The 14,522-nt window shown below is 38.5% G+C and overlaps 1 protein-coding gene across 5 annotated transcripts in view; it reads right to left on the reverse strand.

Moving 5' to 3' along the window:
* Window positions 1-172: 172 nt before the first annotated feature.
* The window catches only part of RFTN2 (raftlin family member 2), a 33,427-nt gene continuing 19,077 nt past the window's right edge, over window positions 173-14,522 (reverse strand). For 4 of the 5 annotated variants that reach the window (XM_075756252.1, XM_075756251.1, XM_010307367.2 and 1 more), the window contains 2 exons: window positions 9,025-9,103; window positions 173-5,227 (listed from right to left, as the gene is read on the reverse strand). In XM_075756252.1, the coding sequence (XP_075612367.1) occupies window positions 4,958-5,227; window positions 9,025-9,103 (349 nt within the window). In that variant the 3' untranslated portion in view covers window positions 173-4,957. The remainder of the gene's footprint in view (window positions 5,228-9,024; window positions 9,104-14,522) is intronic. The other variant, XM_075756253.1, reaches the window with a different exon arrangement.

Consider the following 14,522-nt stretch of genomic DNA (forward strand, 5'->3'; position numbering starts at 1 on the left):
GAACAAGGAAAACCTAATCAGCTGTTAATAGATGGTTGCAAGTCTAAAGCTTTGCCTTGTGAGCTGTACAGAGGTACAGACAAAACTGCAAAGTAATTCTGGCTCAAAGAAAGGTACCCATTGATCTAACCCATTTAATGTCAGTGTGAGGCAAACATAATAAACTGGTAGCTGATGTGGTAAGTGCTTTTAATGGGGAGAAGCATCCTATCAGGAATACAGAAAAGGTCTTAGCTTTACAAAAAGAAAATAGCATTTTACAGACCAGAAACATGGGAGTTCAGCAGCAGTTTATTGCAGTTGACCAGGTATGTAAATAAAGTGTTCTGACAGTTGTGAGTACAAATTTTTTTTTTTTTTTTTTTTTTTTTTTACAGTGGATAGTTTCTCCCTTGTAAACACTAGAAAAGTATTTCCTCTCCAAGCAATTTAAGAATCAGAAAGTATGAACAGAGGTTCATGAACAGCATTGGCTGCCTTCTATCTCTGTTCTTTAATAGCTACAGGGCATTTCTGTTGTCATATACAGGTAAGGGACTTCTCTCATAGTTCAGACACAGAGTCCTAACTGAAGCCCTGTTACTGAATAAATAAGCATACTTTTTTTTTGTCAGAGAATGCATCCATGCTTTAAGTTGATTTGTAATTCTTTCAATAAAAAGATGAGTATGTAAAATACATTCTGGTAAAATGGAAACTGAACAGAATGTGTGTTTATTCATATATGTGTATATATATAAAAATAGGAGCATACAAAAAAAATCTTGCCAGAGTTATTCTGACAGCTCTTCTGATTTACAAGCTTAGTTTAATGGATGGTGCTGGTCAGAACACTAATAAAGGCATACCTGAATGCTCTAGTCTGTGTAAGACCTGGTGATGAAACAAATAGTTAAATTAGAATCCCCCATACCCAAAATGCACCCTCCCCAAGTAAGGCAGCGTTGGCTTTCAGAATTTTTAAGTACAAAGAAAGAGATTTCCTACCACTTGCTTTAGAAGCATTTTCAGTCATTGCTGTTGCAGCACGCACGCCCTAGGAAGACGGGTGGTTTATTCTGTGTTCTTCAACTCGTGCATGACGTCAGAGAATTCTCACACAGGCTTCACACAGGCTGAGCAAGCAACTTGCCCTGATTTTTGGAAGGCAGCCTTACAGCAGGAGAACACTCAGCTACATGCCCACCAGGGACAAAGCACTGGTGCTTACAATAATCTAAAGGGGATAAGCAGTCAGTCGGAGCAGCTTTCATAGTCTCCAACAGTTTCCGGTTCTGTGACTTTCAGAGAGAACGGGGCAAATTTTTCCTGTCAGGAATTTTTCAGTCACCTTTTAAATCCATGTAGTTTTACACACAGTGTCCTGCAGCAAGGAGTTTTACAGTTAGCTAAACAGATACCTTGATTGGTTTCAAACCTGCTACTTGCCACTTCCATGATTCCCTTCAGTTCTTGTATCAAAAAGAGAATCTTTAAGAATTTATTGCTTTGCTACCCTCTCCATGCCACTCACTTTACAGGTCTCTATCTTGGCTCCTGTCAGGTTGGCTTTTTTTTCCCAGGTGAAGAATTGTATTTTGTTGAATTTTTTTCCAATACAGAGCCTAAATGTAGCCCTGTGAGGTGAACAACAATAGAGTGCCAGGAAAACAAATCTAGATTCATGTTTCTACAGCAGGGGCAACTTTACATACAGTGAGACAAACGACATTAAAACCAAACCAGCTGTCCTCTATAAGAATTGCTGAGGAGGTTCAGAGGAAGCAATTTAGCATTTTTATACTGAATTAAAAAGACTAGAAAGAAATTCACAGAGGTTTGCAGCACAGTCAACACCTGTGAGATTCAAGAGCCAGGACTAATGCACAGTTAAAACTAGGCTACTGAAAAGGAATATGGCTTTAATTCATTTTAAGAAAAGCCTTTCTTGCAAAAAGTTGGGATGTTCTAGAGTGTACTTGTGGACAGCCAGAGCGTACACAATTTCTACCCTTGTTCTAAAACACAATCTCCTTTCTGTACATGCCATTAATCATAGAGTTCTTTTAAAAAGACACTAATTTATTTAATTTTTCTGCATTCTCAACAGCTGATATGAAAAGTTCTCAGTTAAAAGTTAAATTATTCTTTTTATCCAATACATGTATTCTAGAAAGGTTAACTGCATTCAATTTAGTCCTTTATACATTGTAGCTTGTTATATAAATAGTTCAGTTTTGTTTTAGGATTCACTACTGTAAACCATCTTAAGCAGCGATACTGCTTTATAAAAGGTCAGTAATTTCTTTTGAAGTACATCAAAGCTTTAAGTTGGAATATTCAGGTTTTTAAACCAATTTTTGCTGCTTTTACAGGTTGGACTTGTATGGAGTACCACCAGTAGTTAAAATTACATGCTCACATGAGAGTTTCAGATAACTCATAAAAAGAAGTAGACCAACATATCCCAAGTTGCACAAGGCCAGCTGTTACCTATTTTTAATATGGTAGAGTTACTTGGCTTGCTGCCTGAGGCAGCTGTAACATGTCTTTTCATGACATTTTCCACTCCTATATACCATGGAGGAGATCCCTGCTCTTGGGTGACCCTGCTCGCTGCTCACAGAGCAGTGGGCTGCATGAGGAAGCAGTGGTTGGGGCAGACTCTGCAGGGAACACCCAGGCTGGCACGCTCCCCATTAGCAGCGTGATGCTCCTCCACACGATGCCCCCAGACAGGGAACAAACACCAGGTTCACGCCCCACATCTGTGACCTTGAGATGCCGGTGGGAAAGCGGGGAGAAGCCTTGGCAAGAATGGATTTCTTACCATGTCTGCTACCACAGGTACTCCTGCGTTCCCATCACTCCCCATGGTGTGCACAGTCCTCCTGCTGCACTGCTGGCATGCATCTGGCTCTTAACACAATCACAATTCAGAAATATTTTGCCAGGCTGCCAGCTTTTTTCTTAGGAAATTCTAGTGAGAAAATAGAAGCTGCCCTTTTCAACAATGTGCAATAGGAAAGAGAAGTTGAAGGAATGTCTCCAGCTCCACAGCTGTGGATTTTTTTGCAGAGAAGAAAACCCCACAAACCTGCTGCAAACAGTTAGAGTTGCTCTTCCAGAGTGAAAAAATATAAACAAGCCTGCCTACAACAATTTCACTATGAAATTGGGAAGCAGCTCCAAAGCAATACTCATTTCAAGCTCTATAATGACAATCATGCAAGTAAAAAGGGTTTCCCCTGCCCTCCTTTGTAAAAATAAATTGAAATAGCACTAAGGCTTTGTACTACTTTTGCTTATCATAGCAAGCCTAACTTTTTTTCTTTTTTACTTGTTGCTTATTGAAATAAACAGCTTCTGCCAGTGTTTTTTCTGCACAGCTCCCCACCACAGATTGCAGGCCGAATTCCACCATCCCAGTCATCTCACGGGGTGCTTGTTTGGAGTCAATGGCTGGTGTTCCTGTCACTGCATTAATTTGCCCACTGCCTTTAGTGCCAGCATCTACCACTGCGGACAGGGAGAGTCCCACGGCAGCGGGTGGGGTACCACCCCAGGGGAGCGGACTGGTGGTAGTAAATGCATTCACTGCACTTCTCTCAATGTTCGCAGTGCACCACACACAGGCAGGTATCAAAATCCCTGGGTGATGTGTCTGCTGTATGGCAAACATTGAGAAGTGCTGTGAATACATTTGCTGAGTTCTGTTTTGATCTCTCATTTTGACCAAATTATTTTCCATTAGCTTCAGTGTGATGAGTAGTTATAGTTTTTGCTTCTAAAACTAACTGAAAAAAGCAATTTTTAATCACATTTATCTTCCGGGGATGCGTTTTTATGCAGCTTCTCCTCTGTAAAATGTAACTTCAAGACAGCAGCATAAAAATAATTCCTGTTGATGCCTCTCCCTGCAGAGCCCTGCCAGCGTTAACCTCCAGTAATGCAAGCAGCTCCTCCCCACCATGAGGATGGAAGCATAGCAGCTTCATCCTTTCCTCTCAACATTCCTTCTGGAATTTGATGCAAGTGAATACACCTCACCCAGTGTGAGATACATTTAGCTAAGAATTTTTATATATACGCATCAGTGTATTTGCATTTTGTCTGTCATCTAATATTGTCTAGTAAGTTGAGCCTACTTCCTCCTCCTGTATATTATATATTATCAGCATCACTGTGTGCACTTTGCTGTCAATGCTTCTTAGCGAGTTTCTCAAACTACTTTTTCATAGACTGCAAGTTATCTTCCAGAGGGCAAGTGGTTCTTAGTTTCCACTTGCGAGTAAATTATGAGCACATCATTATACAAGCTACATGCTCAGATGGCTTTTGGCTTAGATATACAAGGAACCCTGGTAAAACCTGCCTCTGTGAAATTATATTACAGGAGCAAGTGTCTGCCTACAGCCTCCAGAGGTTTTCTGTACATACCAAGTCTGAACATAGTTTAAATTATTTACACTTTAGTGTAAGACTTACATTTCTTTAGGCTTTTGAGTTTATGCAAGGAAAGTAAAGTGAAAATTACATTAAAACCTAACAACAGCAAATATTTTTCCCCCACCAATATTTACACCACCTTTAAAAAAATAAACAAAAACAAGCCACTCCTCCAGCTTGTAAAAAATAAACATCCTCATTCTTTTCCCTCTTACACATTTCAAACTGTCACTGTTCTGCAGCATTTGCTTCCCTGCATGTCAAAATCACTAACAAGTTAGCAGAGCACCCAGTCATGTAGTTATTCTATTGAAGAGAGACAAACCCCCAAATTATTTTGCAGCAGTATTATTACTACAGTAGGATTAACACAACAAAGACAAAAATACAAAATGAGTCTGGGAAGAGTCATAGGATTATACCAACGCATTTAAAGTAGTATGATTTTTTAAAAAAAAAAACATTTGAGTGAATTATGTACATGTCCATCTGGTGCAGTTACTTACTTTATCACCAATGCAGTTACTTATCACATACATGTGACCTGAGTGACTCCATCTTCCTGGTCAAGTTGTCCATCATCCAGTTCCCTTAATACTCCATCGCTGCTACTGAACCCTGGAAAGCCTCCATACTGGGAGGATCCCTCCTTGATCCAACATTGTTTAGGAGGAGACAGGTGAAACTCATCAGGTGGTTGTCCGATTTCTACAGGGCGAGAAGTAGCTGTATCTAATCCAATGCTTCTGCTAGAGACTTTGCCCTTTTCCTCCCCAATAACTTGTCTTAAGGATTTCTTCTGAAACACAAGAGGATGTTTAAATGTTAGCTTATTTAGGAAAAAAAACTCCAAACATTTTGCAACTAGTCATGCATGGATTTAATGTGAACTGCATTTTAACATAAAGCAGCATTTAACACTCAGGTTTAAACCATGAACTCCTCTGGAGAAAAAGCCTCCAACAGATACATTTTTGTTCTCTATAAATAAATTTCAAGAGAGACAAAGAAGATACAAGACATAGTCAAGAAAGCACAAATGAATGCTAAGAAAAAGTACTGCAACAATGCTCAATTCTTAGGTAGTACTTGGCAGCTCTGCAATGATTTACAAGTCTTAACCCATGCTAAAAATCAGCAGCTTGAAGAAAGCATGATTTCTGCGCCTAACGTAAGCATCTAACGTATCTTGGCTGTCCTGTACAGCAATTTAAGTGGGGTCTAAAGAGCCCTCGCACAGGAAGAGCTCGGAATGAATACAATCTGACATTAGTACTGAGGTCTGACATGTTTCTTGAAGTGATGACTGCCAACACCAAAAAGAAAAGCAAGCAGATTATGATTTATGCAAACAACAGACCTATCGGACTACGCTAAGGGTCCTCTGAAGCATGACGAATAAATATAAGCTTTATTTCATTTTAGCATCAGGAGTTACCTAAGGTACTCAGATGTGTGATGATGCAGCACCTCCAGAGCCACTGACATTGCCTCATGTTCAAGTCGTAACAGAGGAGCAGGGTCAGGAAGGCAGAAGTGCCCTGGCTCTCTGCCTGGAGCCTTGCTGTCAGCACACGCACTGCTAAACCAGGAGATGCTTTGCCAGGGGACGCAGCCCCGTCTACAGAAGGAGGACATGGAGCTAAGGAGGAATCCAGCCTCAGCACAGAGCTGCGTTCTGGTGGGTAAAGGACACAAGCACTCTTGCAGGGAGATTTGCACAAATGCAAACACTTTAAAACCAAAAACACCCCACAACTGTTTTTGCCATGCTGTCAAGTTCTGTGCCCCCATTCTATACATCATTAAGATTTTCCTCAAACTCTTCTGAAACAGTAAAAACAATGGCCCTTGTGGCTAAAGGAAACATATTTAGGGAAGCTGTTACAGGAGACATTGGGAAATTAGACTAAGGGGAAACAGGGTTGCCTCAGGAGAAACAGAAGGAAATAAGCTTTGCCTGGATGCCACAGTAAGAGGATGGAGAAGTCTGCCTAAGGGAAATAAAGGAAAAAAAGAGAAAAGAAAAACAAACAAAACCAAAAGAGAGAACCCTCAAGCACTGTGTGGTTCAATCTTGGATTGCCTCCTCTGACCTATTTTCTTAGAAAAGCAAGTGGTACGCGATAAAGAACCCACTGAGACAGTATAGCCCTTCTAATCCAAGGGGCCTTTGAAGCATTACACAAATCATATGCCAGAGCATAATGCACTGTCCCATGAATATAAAAGAAAGCAGAGAGATGAGCTGCCAGGACATAAAATACACCCTCCTCAGAAAAGAGACCCTGTGGGAACAGAGATCAGGTAACAGGGGTTTTCTCCTCAATTCTTGCTGAAACAAAACTTCCTTTGGAAATAGCAATGCTAACTTTGACCCAATAATTAAAAAAAAATAAAATCCTGAGTAGACAAAGCAGCCCGTACCCAGCATTGCCATCCTCCAGAAGACAAGTCACAGTGGGGAAAAGCTCCCACCATGGCCAGTCCCCACCGCGCTGCAGAGAGCTGGAAAGTGATGGGGTTGGGCTCTGGGAGCTCAGCAGTTAAGTGTCTGAGGATGCCTCTGTGAGGCTGCTTCCTTATTAAGATTCAGTTAAGAGCTTTGCTGGTTTTGTATTTTGACTCTCTCATAGGCAGCATTCTTCTTGAGGTATCCGAGTTGCAAACATGCTAAGGATATGATTAAATAGACATAAACTATGATGCATTTTTTTTTTTTTTAAATTAAAACATCTTAGATATTTTAAGTATTTCCATGTTTCCAAAATGTCCTAAGTTGTGGACATGACTTTTTTTTTTTTTTTTTTTTTTTTAAGAGCTTCAATGTAATTTGAACTTCAATGAAAAGATACACAGCACAAATAAAAATGAAAATGTCATGCCCAACAGTGTAGAATCACAGGAATTAAATGTTTTTACCAAAATGTTTGCAAGGGTAAAATTGTACAGCTCTGTCATCAATGTCCAGGGCACATTTTAAATGAATGTATTTATTAAAGTTGCTAGAGCAAAAGTTAATGCTTTCAGATTTCAGTAGTTTATTTTGCACCTGAAATCTAGCTACTCAACAGAAAGCTGGCATGACATTCTACACCATTTAGGTATTATTAACAAATCTATGAATTTAAATTGTAATAAAGGTAATAGGCTGTCAATTCAGACATTCTGGTTTAAAAAAAAGCAATGAAGTAAAAGGATTAAAATTTAGGGGAAAACCAACATAATTGGAAAAACAGAAGGCAAATGTTAGCTCTGCTAAGTGTTTTAGTTTTAGCCTGAACTACCTATTTATCCCATGCTAAAATTACCTCAGCATACTGAAATTTCCTGATGAAGTAGTAAAACATTCACTGGTACTTAAGGAGCACATTTAGATACTAAGTTTGTTCAGATTTTAAACACCATAATCCTGATGTAAATGGCTACAAATCAGCTATTTCTTGTTTACTTCCAATATGTTAATGCTTAAGTCAAAAGTTTCCTATTACAATAAAGTAAAACAATCACTACGAAACACATTACCATTTTATTTGTATAAACCAAAGAAAGATCATTCAGTTGCTGATCACCTACCTCCCAATTGGGTAACAGAATTTAAACTGTGAGCATAATGCTTCCTATTTTTACTTTAAACCACGTCTCAAAGATTCATCAGTTCCTTAGACTGAATGTTTCTACAGAACTGGTTTGTATTACATCTCTTGGCAGAATCCAGTCTTAACCATTTTAACTTGTGTCATGTAGTTATGCTGCCTTTTAAGAGATGCTTATAGTTAGAAATAACATGCCTTACCAAGGAAAGAAGATTCATATCAGGAGTCCATGCTCTTGTTATACAGAGTATTAAGTAGGGAAGCATCAGGAAAAATCTGAATTTGATAATGACTGACATAATAAGGTTTATATATATTTACAATAATACTGGTATCAAAATTATGTTCCAACACATCGTTTCAGAGATGTATTAGGAAATAATGTAAAGACTGCAGAGTCAGGCATGGGGTCAGAACCTCTAAAGCTAAAAGGCTCACTCAACAAGGCCAGGGAGTTGTTGAGGTCCAGCTGCAGGAATTTTAAATCCTCTATTTCTGTCACACATTTTCATGTAGCAACAGCCAACACCCCTTCACTTTGTTAACCTCCAGACTACAGTATCCCTTACACAGCTTCACACTTGTATTCTTCCACAGGGGTGAAAGTAGAAGTTTTGGAGGTCAAAATTTTTTTTTTCATGTGTAAGAGATCCAGGATTTTAATCAGAACATTTAAGGCCTCCTGAAGACTTCTAAAGAAATACTTAGAGCATAGCCAGCCTCACCCACCTGAGACACAGTAATTTCTTAGCACAAAACAGGTTTTTAGCATGCTTATGCTTTTCTCGATGGCTTAGTTTAAGAGGTATACCTCTGAGAAAAAACTCCAAACATATGAGTTCAGCTGCAAGAGCCCTCCGCAAACTTGAACTTGTTTCAAGTGAAACCCTTTCCTGCTGCTTTTTCCCCCCATTAATTTTGAGGTCTAGTTTGTTTCTGTACCTAACCATTATGTGAAGTACTAATTTGTTTATGTTAATACTATAAGCATGTTACTCACCTCTGGTGTCTGGACAGCAGAATTCCACATAACAGGTCTCTGAAGAAAAACTACTTGCTTTGTGGCCAGATTTCCTTCACTAAAATTCAAATAAAATTGTTTCAGTATTTTAAAGGCAACAGTCACTAACACATTCATACCTTTCAGAGTCAAGTGTAAGTTGTGTGTACATAAGTTCATGAATAAGAGACAGACTACCAAGCATTAACTGGTTTATTAATTCCTAAACAGTTCTGTAATCCCATTTTAAAAAAAAGCATAGAGCTGAGTTAAGGTGTTGCACATGAAAATATGTATAGAACAAAAATTTTTATTACTACAATTAGAGTTATTTAACATGTCTTCTCTTGAAGTTTAAAGTACCAGAGCTCCTACTTTTAATCAGAGTCTGTACCTTTACTCCTGAAATTAACCTCAAAGAATCCTTCATCTAATCTTCACTGTCAAACATACAGCAAGGTATTACTATCTATTAACGCCACAACAAATAGACCCAATCTCAACAGATGCACAGCTTCAACAAGTACCTTGATACTTTGTGGTATGAAACTTGGGAAGTAATATTCTTTACTGCTAACTAAAAGGTGTTTTCTGGTTGTAACATGGCATCTGACTGACACAGCAGGATAAGCTTGCTGTCTCACCACCTAGGGATAAAAGGACTCAGCTCAGTTGTATAAGCTCTATGTCCACAATGAGGTAAGTGACACTGGCTGTTTTGTACATGGGAGGTGCATGCATAGGAAGGACAAGACACTAAAGTAGTAAGATAAATAAAGGAGAAAAAAGGAAGAGGAACTTTGACAAATGTTGATGCTGTTGTGGTAGATATAATTTAAAGGAGCACTGTTGTGGGTTTTTTTCCCCAAAGGAAAATAGTTTTAGAAAAATAAATGTGAAAAGGCAAAGTTTTTGCTCAAAACCAAATCAGATGTTACTGATATGATGTTTCAAAAGCATTACACACTTAGTACTGGTGATACATCCTCTTGGAAGTTTTTATCTATTTATTTTCATCACTTTTCCATCAGAAATACAGGTCAGCACACTGATTGCTTATGTACTACAAAGCCCAACTCTGTGGCACTGAAAGAGTGCAAGAATTTCAAGACCTGAGCTTTATTTCAATAAACTCTTCTTCTCCCCTCCAACTCCTACTTCTGGGCAGTATTCAATGAGATCTTTATGCATATATAAAGATGCTGAAATACTTTGGCAGAAGAGTGACTACAGATTTAAGGGTGCACTAAAGTAGCAAAATAGAAACACGAGAGACATTTAGTGAGCTCATCTGAAGTATCTATGATTCTATATGTTCTATCAATCATAAAAGTATTATTATATGCAGCATTATGGAAAGAACTACTAAAATAATGTAAGTTTGTACTTCAGTATGGGTATGTTATAATCGTAACCACAAAGTTGAGAAAATGGATTCATGTTTTGTGCCAGGGCTAGAACTGCTAGAATTAATTTATATTTAACATTAGGTGCTTGCTCTAAGAAAAATCAGGGATTAAACTATTCCTATGAGATCAGGAAGAGCTTGTTAACAGCCTGCCCCAGTAGAGCTTCTGGAAGTAAGCCCTGAGAAAACACACAAGACAGCATGATTCCCAGCGTATTCTGCTACATTTGATCAACAGTCAGTGACGATGGTTTTGTGATGGTGCTTGGCCCCTCACAATCTTCCTTCCGCTCTAGCTGAACTCAGGTCATGGCATATCTTTGCATGTCTTCCTTGGATGAGAACAGAGAACAAACTCCAGCTAGTGGGGAAAACAAGGAGGCAGGAGAACAAACTCAGTTTCCTTAAGTTAGCAAGGTTTCCTGCTCTAAGAGCCTTTACTTCACTATCTGCATTCATCGAAAGAAAACATGTTTCAATTTTATGTCATGACAAGGAAATCGGCCATCCTGCAACCTTATTCCACTTGGCTAGGTATGTCTCCCTGCCTCAGTTATGTCTGTTTCAATACTATCAATTGGGAAATCTCTCTTCAGCGAGAAGGCTGAGCACAGTCCCTGGCACAGGGGAAGAGCCTACTGCATACTTTGTAACAGTGTCTGCATTCCTTCAGGAAAAAAAAAAAAACCCAAACATTAAGCCACAGCTTGTACAAATTCTACTAGAACAGAGAAAAGACACGATGGTGAGTAGACAATAAGTAAATTAACAGTTTTCTAAGTCTGACCTTATTAAAATGCCACACACGACAAAGCTGCTATGAGCTTAATTCAGAAAGAACTCAATAACAGTGGGATTTCCACAGAATTTAAATGAGAAAAAGTGCTCAGAGCAAGCCACTCCATAGCTTCCCTCACATTTCCACATTCCATCTTTGCCTCACAAGTCAGGGCATTTTGAAAACTTAGATTAAGTAGTTTGTCATGATAAATTAATAACCACAACGTCAGTGTTTTTGCACTTTGCCTGCCTGCTTCCTGGCACTCATAGATGTCTGCCTGGCCCATTTTCAGGGACTACAGTACTCAGTGAGGGGAAATAAAGGTCACTGCAGAGTAAGGCTGCTGAAGCCTTTTTCCTGTCTCTTCTTTTAAAAGGGATGAAGAGCAACAGAGACTCTTTTGTTAAAACATCAGCAATTTCCTTGTCTGCTTATGCTGTATGGGCAATAAGTTTGTCATCTTATACATATATATTTAGTAAGTCCCCCAAAACAATCATCAAGCTAGAAACTAACTAGTACTGCCATTAGTTCTGATTCTCACAGGTCTATTTTTTAATGCACGAACATTTTATACACAAAGCACTTAAAATTAAGGCTAGACAAAGTTTTCTGAAAAATGAACAAAAGGAACAAGATAACAAATTCTTTTAACCCTTTTTTTTTGGGGGGGAGCATTTCCCAAAATAAAGTTTTGCACTCCTTTGGAATTGCATAGCATCTAGACTTTCAGTTATGACACACACACCAGCTTGGGGTAAGTCTCCTAGCTTAAAGCATCTGTTTAATGAAAAAATTAAAAAAATCTTTAGAAATAGCTGTAATTTTAGACCACAAACATGTATGAAATTATACAAACTCACAATAATATCATATTAGTAACTGCAGTATCACTAAGTTAGCAGAAAAGTTATTTTCTAATGTATTTCTCCCCCCTAGATTTAACTCCTAAAAGCACTACTAATTTTATCCTTGCTATATACCTTCTGAACTTGGCATAATTACTTTCAAATTCTTGTCTTGAAGACATTTACCTATTAAGTAAGAGTTGTATATAATGCAAGAGGCTCTTTATGTCACTAATATTATTGTGGGTCTGTCCTGTATTCTTTTTTGGTGAAAAAAATCTTTATTGACTGCTGACAAAACTTCAATACCCAAGATATGGTTGGATACAAACATCATCATATGAACTTTTTTTTTGTCATGCTCTGTCTTCTCATATGCCTGGAAAAAGAGATTCACTGACAGAAGAAGGGAACTTCTGTGGGTTTTACAGTGTACTGTCCAAAAATCCCCACCAAAGCCCACAGTGCTTATATTTTTCAAGCAACACTGCACAAAATAACAACTCTGCGTGTTTCAAGAACATGGCATCTACCTTTGCTCTATTTGCAACAGCAAAGATAACATTTCTCAAGGAAACGTTTCCTGCATCCAACGTGATGTAGCCATTGAGGTAGGAGTTAAAGGACTAAATAGGCCTATTCAGCTATCCCATGCCATGACAGTCCATGCAACAGGGTATTTTATTTTCTGAACACATGTAAAGAGAAAAACTTCAAACAACAAAACTGTACAGGAACAGTCATGCCAGCCTGGTGTTTTTAAAACTGTTTCAAATCCTAACCATGTAAAAACCAAAAAAAAGGCACACATCAGCACATGACAATCCTGTCACGCCCCAGAACCTGTTAGCCTGTTGGTCACACACTTCATCTGCAGACAAGCAGTGGGCATAATGGCTAGGAACTGGTCACAGAAGATCTGAGATGAGGGGAAGTTTTCCAATAAATCAGGAGAAGATGACAGAATAGAGCAAAATATTATGGTGAATGAAAATGGGGAGCAGCCTGCCCTGCTAACATCTTATTCTTAGATAGAATTTTCTTTATATACTTCGTACAAATTAGTTTTTTAAAATTAAATATGAAAACATGAATCTCAAAATGGGGTTTAGTTTTGGGTTTTTTTCAGTGTTTCTGAAGCCCATTAACATTCAGGCTGGGTTTTGAGGTCAGAGTTCCATGTCTGGGAAAAGACCAGCTGTTCGGCAGCAAAAAGTGTCCTTCTTTATTGAGACATTTAACTTGCATTCCTAGGATAATCCATAACCACAGTAATGACATCTTTCATATCAGACACATAGTAACCATCCAGGAATTTCTTCTCTTTAAATATCAACATCAATGCCTAAAAATAGTATTTATCAATCATTACTTAGCCTACCAGGACAGAAACAAATTCTTTTTTGGACTTGTAAGAATTCTTAATTCCTAATTAGGAATTCTTGTTCACAGGTTTTTTTTCCTTTTTTCTTTTTTTTACTTAAGAAAATTGAAGAGCTGTATATGAGATATTACAGGCACACAAAATATGATTTATCATATTTCTTCCAAAAGTATCTCGCAAGCCACACTAGGACAACAAATATTAGACAATTCATGCAGACACCTAGCCAACCATTTAGGCCAGAAAACAAATGCTTTTTATTAGTCTGAATTATTCTAGTGTTGATACAAAATGAAATCAACTTCAGATTTGGCATGATACAACCCCCTTTTGCATGATCACAGCTATTAATGGGCTGGTTGTTTCACATCTGGGAAGGACTGCTACTTCAGACATCTAGTGCAATTTAAATATCTTGCTGGAATATTACCTTCTTACCAGTTCCAGAAACAGGTCCCAGTCTAATGAATCTGTTAGCACTTCCTACAGCACGTTTTTACTTTTTTTAGCTTCGTATAGCACTTAGCTTCTTTTTAAATGGCCCTGCCTTTGCTCTGCAATCTATGAGGTACAAAATAGCACCATTGTGCCTGCTGCAAGCACAGACTGATAGTTACAGAGGTTGACCAGCAGCTGCTCAGGACTATCTTGTCCCAGCTGTCCAAACCCTACAGGGTTGTCCCACCGCTTGTGGGACAAAAGAAGTTTGAGGTTAAAACCTCCCTTCTCAGCCTATGACCCACAGTGCATCATGGCTACAAAAAACTTTCTCTCCCATTGTCCACTCACATTCTTCAAGAAGGAGATGGAGATCCTGAAGGCTTACTCTCAAGCTCTAAGATTTGGCCAAAATTTTCAGCTATTTATCAAAATAAGGCTCAGTGGTTCACAGACCCTTACAAGTCACCATGTTCAGAGCTAATACACTTAGACTACAAAATTTTGTTTGAGGCGATTAAAGGATAACCATTTTTTTTCATATTCTGAAAACTGCTTCTCTCTGGAGCAGGAGCCTTACAAGTTAAGAATTTCATAAATTTCAGAAGAAAAACAAAACATACAGAGACCCTTAAAAAC

This window comes from Balearica regulorum, chromosome 6 (genome assembly GCF_011004875.1).
Source record: "Balearica regulorum gibbericeps isolate bBalReg1 chromosome 6, bBalReg1.pri, whole genome shotgun sequence".
Taxonomy (NCBI): Eukaryota; Metazoa; Chordata; class Aves; order Gruiformes; family Gruidae; genus Balearica; species Balearica regulorum.